At 38.8% G+C, this 14,325-nt stretch overlaps 1 protein-coding gene across 4 annotated transcripts in view; it reads left to right on the top strand.

Annotated features, from left to right (window-relative positions):
- Positions 1-14,325, top strand: part of Bdp1 (BDP1 general transcription factor IIIB subunit) — a 92,817-nt gene that overhangs the window by 11,054 nt on the left and 67,438 nt on the right. For all 4 annotated transcript variants that reach the window (XM_076927281.1, XM_076927279.1, XM_076927280.1 and 1 more), the window contains exons 6-8: positions 1,290-1,423; positions 4,561-4,655; positions 9,250-9,304. In XM_076927281.1, coding sequence (XP_076783396.1) covers positions 1,290-1,423; positions 4,561-4,655; positions 9,250-9,304 — 284 coding nt within the window. The remainder of the gene's footprint in view (positions 1-1,289; positions 1,424-4,560; positions 4,656-9,249; positions 9,305-14,325) is intronic.

Below are 14,325 nucleotides of genomic sequence, written 5' to 3'. Positions count from 1 at the left end.
GGGGGTGTGTGTATTTTTATTTTGTAATTTCTTAAGAGTTTCAAATTTTGTATGTCATATTTTTAGATCAACTTCCTTCCTTTTTTAAATTTAAACCCTTCAAGACGAATGCGTGTTACCCAGATACTTTTGGATGTATGACATTTGAGCATTTGAGTTAACTTACTAGGTGATACTCTTAGGAAAACTCAGCCTCCCTTTCCCAACACCTATCAGTTATTTGCTGCACATGTATGGGTCAGATTTCATGTTCATCTTCCCTCTGCATGCTGGGATTTGGTCTAGCTTGGGCTTTTAAAGGTTGTATGCATGCTGTAACAGTCACTGTGAGTGCATATGTGCAGTTGCTACCTTGCTATATATGTCCAGGAGAGGTTTCCTTGTGGTCATTCTAGCTCTTACACTCTTTCCAGCCTTTCTTCTAGTGTGATTCTTGAGCTGTGACAGGGGAATGTGTTATATATGTTCCACTAATGGCTGGGTAGTGTGTCTTTTATTCTCTGCACTGTGGCCTTGTAGGTCTGTGTTACTCTTTATCTACTGCAAATAGAAGTTGAGGGTTGAGAGTTGCATTGAGGTATAAATCAAATAGTGATCGCTGTAACACTAAGTCTGTAGGAACACCCAGCAGTTCTTAACTGCTGACCAGTCTCTCTAGCTCTAACGTGTACATTTTCTATGGGATCGGGAAACAGAGAAATGAAAGGATTTTGGAGTTTAATTAGTAAAAATGTATATAAATTTAAATTTGACTATAGTAGATGTAAATGCAGTGTTGATAAGTATTTCTGTGTGATGGTGATTTTACATGTCAATAATAGTTAGATAGTAGCCCAGGAGGCATTTAGAAAGCCACTAAAGGAAACCAGGTGTGGTGGTACATGCCTGCAGTCTTAGCACTTGGGAAGTGGAGACAGGTGAATAGGAATTCAAGACCGTCCTCAGCTAGATAGCAAGTTCCAGGCAAGCCTGGACAACATAAAGCCTGGTCTGAAAAACAGACAGGCAGATAGACAGACAGACAAGAAAGACAATAGAACAGTTCTTTTAGGTAGCCCAAAAGTATTTTGAAAATGCTATGACTGAAAACAGGTTGGCATTCATTTCTGTACCTTAGAAATTATATTTGGAAAATAGATATTTCAAATTTATTATCTTTTTTCAAATATATATTATATTCTCTATATTAACTGCTGTGTAAACTTTAGAATATAGTAATTAAACTTCATTTATCATTTTTTTCATACTTGCTTTTTTAGTGTGTGACTATATTTGAAAATGTCTTTCAGTTTAACTGTAGAAGTTTTGAGAACAAAAGGCCCCTGTGTTGTTGAGGAGAATGATCCTATATTTGAGCGTGGCTCCACAACTACTTACTCCAGCTTTAGGAAAAACTACTACTCAAAACCATGGTCCAATAAAGGTAACTAATTCTCATGAAAAGTTCTTTGCTGTTCTTTTGGAATGAGAGGAACCTTTTTATTACTTTTTTTTAAATTGGATATTATATTTACATTTCAGATTTTATCCCCTTACCCCATTCCCCCCTCCACCCAGGAACCCTTTATCCCATCCCCCCTCCTCATGCTTCTATGAAGGTGTGTCCCCACCTGCCCCCCACTCCCACCTCCTCACCCTCGAATTCCTCCCTGGGGAGGAACTTTTATTTAAGCTTCTGACTTCTTGTAAATAAAATGTAAACTGTCGCCGGGGCGGTGGTGGCGGTGGTGGCCCACGCCTTTAATCCCAGCACTTGGGAGGCAGAGGCAGGCGGATTTCTGAGTTCGAGGCTAGCCTGGTCTACAGAGTGAGTTCCAGGACAGCCAGGACTACACAGAGAAACCCTGTCTCAAAAAACCAAAAAAAAAAAAAAAAAATGTAAACTGTCATGTTGGTTTCCGTTCACTTAATTTTATTGGTCCCCCTTCCCCTACTGTATATCTTTGACTTTCCTCCAGAAATCATTAGCATTTTTATCTTTTTGCCTGGAATCTTTTTCAGACTATACAAAGAAACCTCATTTTCTGTGTGAGCACTAACCATTTGTGCCAGTGGATATTGGGTTTGTAGGATCTCTAATCACCATAGTACTCGCCTTGCAGATGTGCAGGGTTTCCCCAGCAGTCATGGTGCACGCCTATAATGCAACAGTGAGGAGGCTTAGGCAGGGGAGCGAGGGAGTGGGAGGCCAGTCTGGGGTAAACACGAGAACAACAGAGCTCACAGTACTGCTTACTTTTTAGCATTAGTTTTTAAGCATGGCAGGATCTAGGGCAAAGGGAATTTTTCAGTATTTCCCTCCTGTGACTATTACCAATCTGTTTTTTCTTTTTTTAATTTTTTTAAATTTTTATTTAAGGTAAATTCTGTTAGGATTGTTACATTTTCCCTCACTTCCTACTTCCCCTTCCCAATGTTTAAAACACCACGGCCCCTTTAGTCCAGTGAACATTTTTCCAAGTGTCTGTCTTGTCTGTCTGTCTGTCTGTCTGTCTCTTTCTCTCTTTCTCCTTCTCTCATTCTTTCTGCTACTCACTGAGTTATTTCTTACAGGTGTCCAACACAAAAGCCCAATCCATTCATATTTTACCAATTGTCTATAAAGTGTTATTTTCTTATAGTTTTGTCTATAATATTGTAAGTTTTACTAGCTTATAGAAATCTAACATTCCAAAGTAATTCTTTATATTACTATACATTTGCTTGTTAGCAATAAGATCCAGCATCTAGTATTTTCAGTTTTAAAATTTGCCTTAATATTTAAAACAATTTTAAATTTACATGTATTTCGATCATAGTTTTTTCCCCAAATTTGTACAGATCTCTGCCTCCCTACTTACCCAACTCTTAGGTTCTTTTTTTTAAAGAAACAAAACAAAACAAAAATCCAATACAACAAAACTCCCAAAACCTACAAAGAAAATACAGCATCATCCAGAAAGAAAAAGAGCCCTCTAAGACCCACCAAAATGCAACCAAGTAAAAGCACACATACATACAAACTGTGGGTCCGTCACTTGTTGGTCAGTTACTCCTGAACATGAGACCTTGGAATGGTGGTTGTACCCAATGTCGTTCCAGTGGAGAGAACTGGCTCCCTCTCCTAGGAAGTGTGAAGGACAGTTCTCTTGTTAGAATGGTTGTTGTACCCAGTGTCATTGCAGTGGAGAGAACTGGCTCCCTCTCCTAAGAAGTGTAAAGGACAGTTCTCTGTTCTCTTGTTAACCTTTGCCCGAGTAGCTATGGTTACATTCATTCACTTTTTAAATATAATAAGAAAAAGCAAAAACTTTCACATCAAAATTGAACAGGACAAACCAACACAAGGAAAAGAGACCAAGGGAGGGCACAAAAGTGAGAAACCCAGGCATCCCTTCAGACCACTAGAGTCAGAGCTGTAAGTGCTGAGAACCTGGTGCAGACCTGTGCAGGCCCTGGCCACGCTGCTTCAATATCTGTGAATTCATATGAGCCTTGCTTAAGCTGATTTAGAGGACCTTGTTTTCTTGCTGTCCTCCAACCCTTCTGGCTCTTACATTCTTTCTTCTTCCTCTTCCAAGGGGCTCCCTGAGCCCTGAGGGGAGATTTGATGGAGGCAGCCCTTTTAGGGCTGAGTGTTCCAGGTCTCTGACTCTGAGTAATGTCTGGCTGTGAGTCGCTGTATTTGTTCCCATCTGCTGCTGCTGCCGCTGGCAGAGCAAGGAAGTGATCAATGAGTATAGTAGAATATCATTGGGAATCATTTGAGTACTATTTTATACCAGTATTTGATTTTGCTCCAGGTCCCTGGGCTGTCTGTTCTCAGGTTCATGGTCATACAGACAGCGTCAGGTATGGATTCCATCTCATGGAGTGGGCCTTAAGTCAGATCAGTTATTGTTTTGTTACTCTCTTCAAGTGTTTTTCACTGTGCTGCTAGTAGCTGTGTGAAGTTCTTCCAGCACTGGTCCTTCATTCCTGGCTAGCATTTACATGGTTTCGTAAACTCTTTATTTTCAGAGACCTCTTTGTCTCGTTTGGTTTAATGCCTGATTGGGTGCACCTCTGTCCCAGCAGGCACACATGATGATCAAGCTTGTGGGGCCACTTTGGAATGGGAGTGCAAACTTTTTAGTTGTCTCCTTTGCTTGCTTCGTTGTCCCTGTGACATGCAGAGCAAGAGTCAGGGGTGATCAGTCCAGACTACATCAGATGTACTACATGGATCGAGGAGGCACTACGAGGAAATCTGGTCCTGTCAGGTGGAGCTCACAAACTATGGCTCATATTCCATGTCTGAGGCAGAACTCAGGCCTAGAAACTTGTACCACACACGTCAGGAGTCCCGGAACTCTTAGCAGTTCTTGTTACTATAGCCTCCTGAGTTCTGAGATTGTGGAATGCACCGCTGCAATTACCTGTGGAGATGGTTTTATGTTTTACTATGTCTGAGTTTCTTTTCAATGAAATTAAGTACTCTATAACTTATTTTAACTAAGTTTTTATATATAATTGTATATAACTGAGTTATTTTTGTCTGAATGAAAAAATTAACTTTGAGTTAATCTTTTATTTTTACAGAAACAGATATGTTTTTTTTAGCCATCAGCATGGTAGGAACTGACTTTTCCATGATTGGACAACTTTTTCCTCACAGAGCAAGGATAGAAATTAAGGTAAAGTATACCTATAACATTTATTGGTTAGAAAGACTAAAAACAATTACTAAGTTTTTTCTTTTAACTTAATTTATAGTCATTTGTTCTCTATTGTATTTGTGTTTATGTGTGACACTGATTTTTTGTATGGTTTCTCAATTTTAGTATAGTTATATCTCCTGAACTTTTATATGACTTTTAAAATGCATTTGAGAAATATTGATAAAGATACTGAAATTTAAGAGTTAATGAAAATAGAAGGAAGATGTATCAGAATACTTAGAGGTAGAGTGGCTTTATGACTATAAAGTCTCTGAGGTTTTCTGGGCTGATATGGAAAGTGCTGAGTGTATGTTACTGAGCTGAGTATTGCTGTCTTAGTTCACCGCTAACGTTGTGAACAGTGGAAGTGCTGTCAGGTATAAATGTACTGCGCCTGGGAGGATGAGCTTTGTGTGGTTGCTGAGAAACTGTATATACGCTTGCCTGTAGGAATGTGTCTGGGTTCCCTCATACTGTGTTGCCATAGTGTATTTCCAGTTAACAGAGATTCTCCCAACCATATAAGAGATTCTCCCAACCATATGGCTTTCCCTTAATTCCCCATCTCATCATGTTTGCCACATTAGTGAAAACAACCAATCAGGAAGATAAGAATTTGGTTGCCCTTAAAGTAGACTAGACTTGATTGCCCGGGAACATTATGTAGTGGCATCCTGTAGTGTGGTGTCACAGCCTCACTGGATTTCTGCAAGAGGTGAGGAACCTGCTTGCTTTCTTTGTTTGTATGTCTGTCTGTCTGTCTGTCTGTCTGTCTGTCTGTCTTTATTTTTGTTTTGAGACAGAATTTCTCATCACTCTGGGTGTCTTCAAATTCATAGATTCACCTGCCTCTGAGTGCTGGGATTGAAGGCATGCTCCACCAGGCCTGGCTCCTGCTTGTATTCTTTATGTTCTAATGTTGATCTTGGTTAAAAAGATCACAATATTAAAGTTTTATGAAGGTGAAAATTTGATTAGAAGTAGAGCTTTTCCAATAATCTGATTAATTAATAGTGTTTGCCACTTGCTTATTTCATTCAGAAAACATTTAGGTTCTTCCCTTAAAAGATTATTGTAATTCCAGCAGGTCTTTGGGCAATGTGTACAAAAGTGAAAATGCTGTTTCTAAGACTAGTAAAGTACATCTTGTTGATTCCTCCATGTTGAACTAACCTTAATATCCATGAAACCAATTCCATGTGGTTATACTGTATTCCACTTATGTACTGCAGAGGTTTGCTACATTTTCTTTCTTTTTAAAAAAACCTTTAAAAGTTATTATAATTTTAAAAATCTACTTATGTATGTCATTGTCTTCAGACACACCAGGAAAGGGCATTGAAACCCATTACAAATGGTTATGAACCACCATGTGGTTGCTGGGAATTGAACTCAGGACCTCTGGAAGAGCACTTAGTGCTGTTAACCGCTGAGCCATCTTTCCAGCCCTAAAAATTGTTTTTATTTTATGTGTATGGGTATTTGCCTGCATGTATATCTGTGTGCCTAGTATCTATGGAAACCAACTAGGACTGGAGTAAAGAGACACCATGTGGGTGGTGGAAATTGAATCCATGTCCTCTGGAAGTAGCCAGTGCTGTTAATCCTTTGGCCATCTCCCAAGCCTCCATATTACATTGTTTTGAAAAATTTTTACCACTTCATTCATGAGCCATATTGGTTTGCATTTTTCTTTTTTTTTTTTTTTTTCTTCTTGAGTGGTACTGAGTTTGTGTTTTATCACAAAGCTATATCCCTGGTCCCTGTAATAGTCTTTCAGAGTTCTTGTGCTGTTTGATAGTGTTTGCTGCAATGAACAGGGACGTGCACCTCTTGCTTATTCTGGAACAATTTAAGATTAGCACTGTTTTTCCTTCAATGTTTGATGGGACTTAATAGTGAAACCAGAATCTGATTTTTTTTTTAATGATGAAAGTGTTTAGACTATAAATTTTTTTCATACATGCAGGTTTTTAGTTTTAGTTAAGCCTGCAGTCCCTGCTTCTGAGGAGGCTGAAGCTGGAGGATCACTGCAGCCTAAGAATTTAAGCCAGGCTGAACAACACAGACCCTACACAGACCCATTTCCTCCACAAATAAAGATGCTTGTGTTCCTGGGCAGTGGTGACACACACCTTTAATCCCAGCACTTGGGAAGTTAGAGGCAGGGAATCTGAGTTTGAGGCTGGCCTGGTCTATGGAGTATAGAGAGACTAGGACAGCTAGGGCTGTTACATAGAGAAACCATGGTTTGTTTTGGTGGAGAGGGGAAGGTAAAGGATTCTTGTGTCAATTTTGATGCTGAATTGTAGAGGTCTATAAAAACTTTCTTATTGTTGTCATTTAACATTTGTAGGATTGGTAGTGATAACCCTCTTTGATTTATTTTCTATTTCCTCTGCCACTGATTTATCCTCTTTAAATTTGTCTTTGTTTAGGATGTTTTGAGACAGAGTTTCATTTTGTAGCCCAGGTTGGCTTCCAAATTTGATCCGTCTCACTTAGCTGATAATCCTTCTCTAAGGGATTATAATTTTTAAAATGTCCTTTGTAATAAGATGGATGTGGTGGTACATGCCTCTCATTCTAGTATTCAAGAGTAGACAGGAGAATAGTGAGCTTAAGACCTGCTTTGGGTGCATGAAATCCTGCCCTAAAAGACCACAAATAAATAAACAAACAAAACTTACAAAACATGTCTGGGGCTAGTAAAACTCATGTCTTGCAAGCATGAAGATCTGAGTTTGAGTCCTGAGCATCCATGTAGAATGTGGGGCATGGTGATACATGCCTGTAATCCCAAAACTCAAGAGGTATAGACAGAAAGATTAGAAACTCATGGTTATTTTTGAGTTGAATAGTGTACTTGAGGCCACACTAGAGCACATTAGTCCTTGTCTCAAAAAAAAAAAAAAAAAATTCTGTCTTACATGTGTATAGGTTTTTTAAATCTACTTTAGCTAGGGATCTTCAGTACTCCAGCCTCTGTTCTAGCCCACTGAGGAGAGAAAGATGGTTAATAAGAACAAGGGAGATGTGGACCTGTTTAGAAGTGGTTCTTCGGGGCAATTCCAGTCTTTGTTGTCAGGATACTAGCAGTCCAGTCTAAAATACCAAACATGGATCCGTAGCAGTGGCTTAATCCAAAGGAAACCGAGAGGCTTGGCCAAAAGGGTCAAGAGGCTGCTGGAATACCACAAAAAGGTCTTTGGCACATTTCTCTCTCTGAAGTCACAACAAGCAAAGGTTAGTGAAGACCAGCGGAGGTCTTCATTGGTACATTGCAAGGTGTACCAATGCCAGCGCATGGTTCACTGTCTGTTGGGTTCTATTTATATACTCTTTCCAAACATCACGCGTATGTTTAAGCAAAATATCCTCTTGTGTGTCTGCTTTAGGAAAACATCTTCTTGCATGTCTCCTTCAGCAAAACATCTTCCCGTGTGACATCTTCCAGAAAAATATTACATGACACAACTGAGTCTCTAAAGAAACCAGAAATTTCTGCTTTCTATTTGCAACTATATAGAAATGAGATAAACTTGGGTTTAACATTTTTCCTAATTATAGACTCTCCTCTGTTACACTAAAAACATCTTGGAATAGTAATGTAAAATGTTTAATGTTAGGAGTATTTTAGGTTGTATAAAGTTAGTGTTGGCTTAATTGATTAGATTTATCAGTTTTTGTGGTAGTCAACTGTTGTTTTTAATTAAAATCTATTTAGCATGTGTGCATGTATGTTTTGAGTATGTGTATAGTCCCACTTATTCCTAGTGAGTATATGCAGGTAATAGGTTTCTCATGGGAGTTGGTTCTTTTCATCTTAATATCAGTTCTGGATATTGACATGAAACTATCAAGCTTGGCCCATGGTTACTTTCTGTGTGCCATAAATCTAGCTTTATTGTTTTATTTCTGTTGTTGATAATAAAGATAAGATTAGGAAAATTTGTATGAATCTTTCATCTTTATTACAAAAAAGTTTATAACTTATGTTTATTTAGAGTATATGTCTGTGTTTGAGTCTGTATGTTTGTCTGGGGGGTGCACATGTTCATTTGAAGGTCAGAAAACAGCTTCTGGGTATGTTAGCTCCTCCTTCTCCCATGTGGGTTCTGAGGATCAGATGAAGGTTGTCCTTTACTTGCTTACCAGTCTCACTAGCTCCTCAATCCTCATTACATTTTTTTAAAAATTATTTTATCTGTAGTGGTGTTTTCTCTGTGTCTATGTATATGTCACATGTGTGCAGTACCTGAGGAGTCCAGAAGAGGGCATTACTTCTCTGAATTGGAGTTCTAGGTGGTTGTGAGCCACTAAGTGGCTGCTAGATATTGAACATCGGTCCTTGGAAGAGCAGCCAGCGCTCTTACCCATTGAGCCCTTTCTCTAGCCCTCAGTCCTCATTGTTAAGTAACTAAAGCTTTAAAAACTTAGTCTGGTGGCTAGGATATACCATTTGATAGGGAACAGTATGTTTCGTAGAGTGTCACATTAATGCTTACTAATTAGAAATAATCCTTGTGTAATGGCAGAACGTTACTATAGATCTTTTTGTTGTTAACAGAATAAATTTAAGCGTGAAGAAAAGACAAATGGATGGAGAATAGACAAAGCATTCCGTAAGTATCAAAGCATTCCTTCACAAAGTATGATTCACAGAGTTTGAAAAATGACCAATACTTTGTCTTTGGCTCTAGTATGTTTCAGATTCATTCTCATATTGTCATTAAAAATAAGAATGAGCCTTTTCTATTTTGCTTTTTTAAGATAAGGTCTTGTTATAATTAATTCTAGGCCAGTCAGGAACTTTTGATCCTTTTGTCTTGGCCTCCAAGGGCTAGCATTACACGTGTGCACCATTGTGTCTGAGGTTTTTTGTTTGTTTGTTTTGTTTTGTTTTGTTTTGTTTGAGACAGTGACACACTGTGTATCTCTGCTGTTCTGGAACTCACTGTGTAGACCAGGCTGGCTCAAACTCACAGATCAGTCTACCTTCCATGTGCTGGGTGTTTGTTTCTGAGTTCTTTATTTAACAGTATGAGTTTGGTAGTTGCTACAAATCTTTAAGCAAAGAATTTGCCCAAATATCCAGAAGCTAGTAAGCTCCTGAATCTATATGGTAATTGATGATGATTACTTTGTGTCCATGCATATATGAATGTGCATGAGTGTGTGGCTCAGAGGACAGCTTGCAGAAGTCGGCCTTCTTCCCCCATGTGGGTCTGGGCTAAATTTGGGCTGCCAGGCTTGCTAGTAAGTACCTTTATGAACTGAGCCAGCTCACTGGCCCCTGAGTGGTAGTTTTTATTGGGAAGGAACTATGTTCATGAGACAGTTTATGGAAAGTAGATCGCCATAGCTGATTCCTTTTGTTGGCAGCCAGTCATTGAGTCAACAGCACCTATCACCTGTGCACTCTGGTTGCTCTTGAGGATGTGTTGGTGAATAAGGCAGGTGAGAAATCTGCTTGGACAGGCCTGAATTTAAATGGATGAGGTATATTGATAAGCAAATTTCAGGTAGTGATTGAGTTCTTAGGAGGAAGAAAAAGGAATTGGGCCTCATTGCTTATACTGATCCTCAGTGAAGTTCTTTATGAACAGGTAACATTCTAATTTCGGTCTGATTTAAAAGAATAGTAGGAAACTTCTAGCTTCTAGAAAATACCTTCATTACAATTAATTTTTTTTGTAAGTCTACAGAAAGATTACAAAAGATCTGTAAATAAAAACAGAATTTATTTAAAATAGCTTAAAATAGTTTTTTCTTTTGGTTTTAGAAGGTTTTTATGAACAAATAATTATTAGCTTTTCATAATTAATAGCTTTTCATAATTAATGTATCTGTTTAGTTATGAAATTAGCTGAAGTGCAAAATTTTTTTATTTCTTTTTTTTGTTGTTGTTTTGTTTTGTTTTTTCGAGACAGGGTTTCTCTGTGTAGCCATGGCTGTCCTGGAACTCACTCTGTAGACCAGGCTGGCCTCGAACTCAGAAATCCGCCTGCCTCTGCCTCCCAAGTGCTGGGATTAAAGGCGTGCGCCACCACCGCCCGGCAATTTTTTTATTTCTAAATAAAATTTGATATAAATTTCCTTTGGAGTCAGGGTCTCGCCCTTTATCCCTTGGCTGTCCTGGAACTCTACTTAGACTAGGTTGGGCTCACACTCATAGAGATCCGCCTGCTTCTGCGTCTCAGATGCTAGGATTAAAGGTGTGCATCACTATGCTTGTCTGAAAATGTTTTTAAGGTTGTGTGTACATGTTGAGTACCTGCATATACATGTGTCTGCCTGGTACCACAGAGGACGGGAGAGTATTGGATCCTCTGGAACGGAAGTTGTGAGCTGCTGTGTGGGTTCTGGGAATTTAACCCATTTCTCACCAAGGGCAGCAAGTACTCTTAACTGCCAAGCCATTTCTTCAGCTCCAAAATAAAAAATTTCCCACCTTTCTATTCTCTTTATGTAGCGCTGGCTTGCTTGGAACTCAGTGAGTAGACTGGACTGGCCTCAAACTCACAGAGATTCATTTGCCTCTGTCTCCTGAGTTCTGGGGTTAAAGGTGTACACCCCATACCCTGCTCAAAATAAAGTTTCTTAATTAAAGTTAGACCCAGGGCTGATTTTAGGGGGAACTGATTCATGTGTGGTTCAGGAATATCCACTGTATAGCCCATGGGCTTATTTTCTGAGTAGACACTGTGGTAGATGAGTATGGGTCTGATGCCCTGTGTTGCTTTGTGTCTTCAGGGAAAGTGTTCCAAGTTCCTGAAAGATCTGGAATATTGCAGATAGGGGAGCATTTCCATTTTAAAATTGGAGAAACTTTCCACTGGACTTAATAATATATAAAGCTCATTATTTTGTTTTTCTTTCTGTATTTTATCATTTGAAGTAGGAAATTAAAGACTTAAAGAAAAGCTTTGGTGGCTTTTAAAAAAGATTTATGTGTATGAATGTACAAATACATGTATATTCACTACATACGTGTATTGTATCCTTGAAGGTCAGAAGTGAGCATTGTGTTCTTTGAAACTGGAGTTATGGATGGTTGTGATCCACCTTTGAGTGCTGGACCTTGAACCTGCATCCTCTGCAAGAGCACAAATACTCGAAACCTCTGAGCCATCTTTCCAGCTTCCCTCCGGTCCTATATTTTTAAGTCCTCTAGAACCACTTAAAGATTGTTTGTTGGTTCTCTAAGTACTAGTTTATCGTTGTATAGAATCAGAACAGATTACTATTTACTATGTACCTCTTTCTGAGGCATTTTTGTCATCTTTTTGTACGTTCACCAGAGTTTAAATGTAATGTTTAAGGAAGAATTACTTTGTAGGTTTGTTCCTGATTGGTTTACTAATTGTTCTCTCTGATGTTATATAGTTGACAGTGGCAGTATTTTTAATTTCATTGAACTGTTTTACATTTTATATTTACTACCTATTTTATTGATGTTTAGAATACATAGTGAAGTGTTTGTAGGGCTGGAGAGATGGCTCAGTGGTTAAGAGCACTGTCTAGTCTTCCAGAGGTCATGAGTTCAATTCCCCACAACCACATGGTGGCCCATACACATCTGTAATGTTGAAGCAGTTGGAATAAAAAGAGTTCATGTTGTAATTATAAGGCATTTGGAAGATGTGTTAGTTTTCTTCAGTTATATTTGGGGCTGAAAATTGAACCCAGGTTCTTGTGCCATTTAGTCATGTGCGCTATTGTTGAATTACCTCCTGGCCCTATCTTTGCCATTTAATGTAATTGATACACATAGTGCAAAGTGTAATTTGAATATTAACAAAAAATATATCCTAATAACCAGCACCCTGTTATACATAGACTATTTTCATCAGTCGAGAAGCCCCTTTGTTCCCTTCCTTTGGTGGCCCAAGGAAACTGCTATTTCCATTCGAGTTACCATGGACTAGTTTAGTATGTATTAAATCATGTAACTCATTGAATAGATGAAAGAATAATGTAATACTTGGTGTCTGGTTTCTTTTACTTTTATTTTTACATTTTATTTTTCATTTTATTGCTTATTTCAGTAGTTTGATCCATTTGTTAGGTTGGTTCAAAAGTAATTTTAGTTTTTTGCATTGTAGAAATTATCATTTTATTTTGATTACATTCTTAAATAAGGTTATATTATGTTATTTTAATGCACATTTCTCACTTTATGATTTTGTACTAATGACTTACTACCTGTTTATAATGGAAATCACATTAGACAAAAAGCAAATTCAAGAGACTCTTTTAAATTTTTTTCAAGATTTTATTTTTATATTCCTGAATGTATATCTGTGCAGTCTGTACAGAGAACGGAAGTGGATGTCAGATTCCCTGAAACTAGAGTTACACTTGGTTGTGAGCTACTCTGTGGATGTTGGATTTAACCTTCAAGGATCAGTGTCTTGGTTAGGGTTACCGTTGCTGTGATGAAACACCATGCCCAAAGCTACTTTGGGAGGAAAGAAGGGGTTTATTGGCTATGCTTCCAGATTACTGCTCATCACTGAAGGAAGTCAGGATGGGTACTCAGAGGGCAGGAACTTGGAGGCGAGAGCTGATGCAGACGTCTTGGAGGGGTGCTGCTTACTGGCTTGCTCCTCACGGTTTGCTCATACTGCTTTCTTGTAGAACCCAGAACCGCCAGCCCATGGGTGTGCTCACCCACAGTGGGCTGGACCCTCCCTCATCACTCACTAGTTAAGAACACAGGCTTGCCTACAGCCTGATCTTATGGAGGCAGCTTATTAGTCATGTGTCTCTCCTTTTTGATGACCATAGCTTATGTCAAGTTGATGCAAAACTAGCCAGCTCAAGTGCTCTTAATTGCTGAGCCAGCTCTCCTGCCTCTTCAGTGTTTTCTTGCTTGATTTCAAAATGGGTCATGTATATGGGGAAATTTGCAACAGTAACAGTGCATTTGGTCCAGGAACTGTTAAGGAATATGCCATTCCAATAATGGTTGAAAAAGGTTTGTGAAGAAGAGGAGCCTTGAAGGTGAGGAATGTAGCGAAAACTGAGCAGTTAGCGAATCTGATCTTTTTACAACTAAAATGTTGCTGTAGAACTCAATGTGGGTTTTTGCCATTTGAAGCAAATTGGAAACATGAGAAAGCCCAATAAAAAAGTCATCATTTTGAACTGCCGTTCTAACTCTGCACTCAGTGTACCATTTCTTTATGGGGTTATGACATCAGTGAAAAGTGCTGTGACATATAATAAAATGTGAAGAGTGTAAGACAACAGCTGTGACTAACAGTGCTGGACTGAGATGAAGCGTCAAAGTAGCCACTTCCCAAAGTCAAACCTGAGCCCCCCAAAAAGGTGAGGGTCATGGTTGACTGTTTGGTGGTCTCTCACTAGTCTAATCCACAACTTTCTGAAGCCTAATGGAACTGTTACATTTGAGAAATTTGACTAACAAATCTGTGAGCTGTGCAACCAGCATTGCTCAACAGAAAGGGCCTGATTCTCCACAATGCCCAGCCTTCTATCACACAACTGATAATTTAGATAGAAGTTGGAACTTGAATGAATTAGGCTATAAATTTGTTATTTTGAGTCTCATTGTAGAACCCTGCCTGATCTGGAGCTTGCTATGCAAGCCCAGGTAGCCTTAAACTTACATAGAGAT

This window comes from Arvicanthis niloticus, chromosome 29 (assembly GCF_011762505.2).
Source record: "Arvicanthis niloticus isolate mArvNil1 chromosome 29, mArvNil1.pat.X, whole genome shotgun sequence".
NCBI lineage: Eukaryota > Metazoa > Chordata > Mammalia > Rodentia > Muridae > Arvicanthis > Arvicanthis niloticus.
Note: the sequence above shows the minus strand (reverse complement) of the source record. Positions and strands in the feature narration are given on the sequence as shown.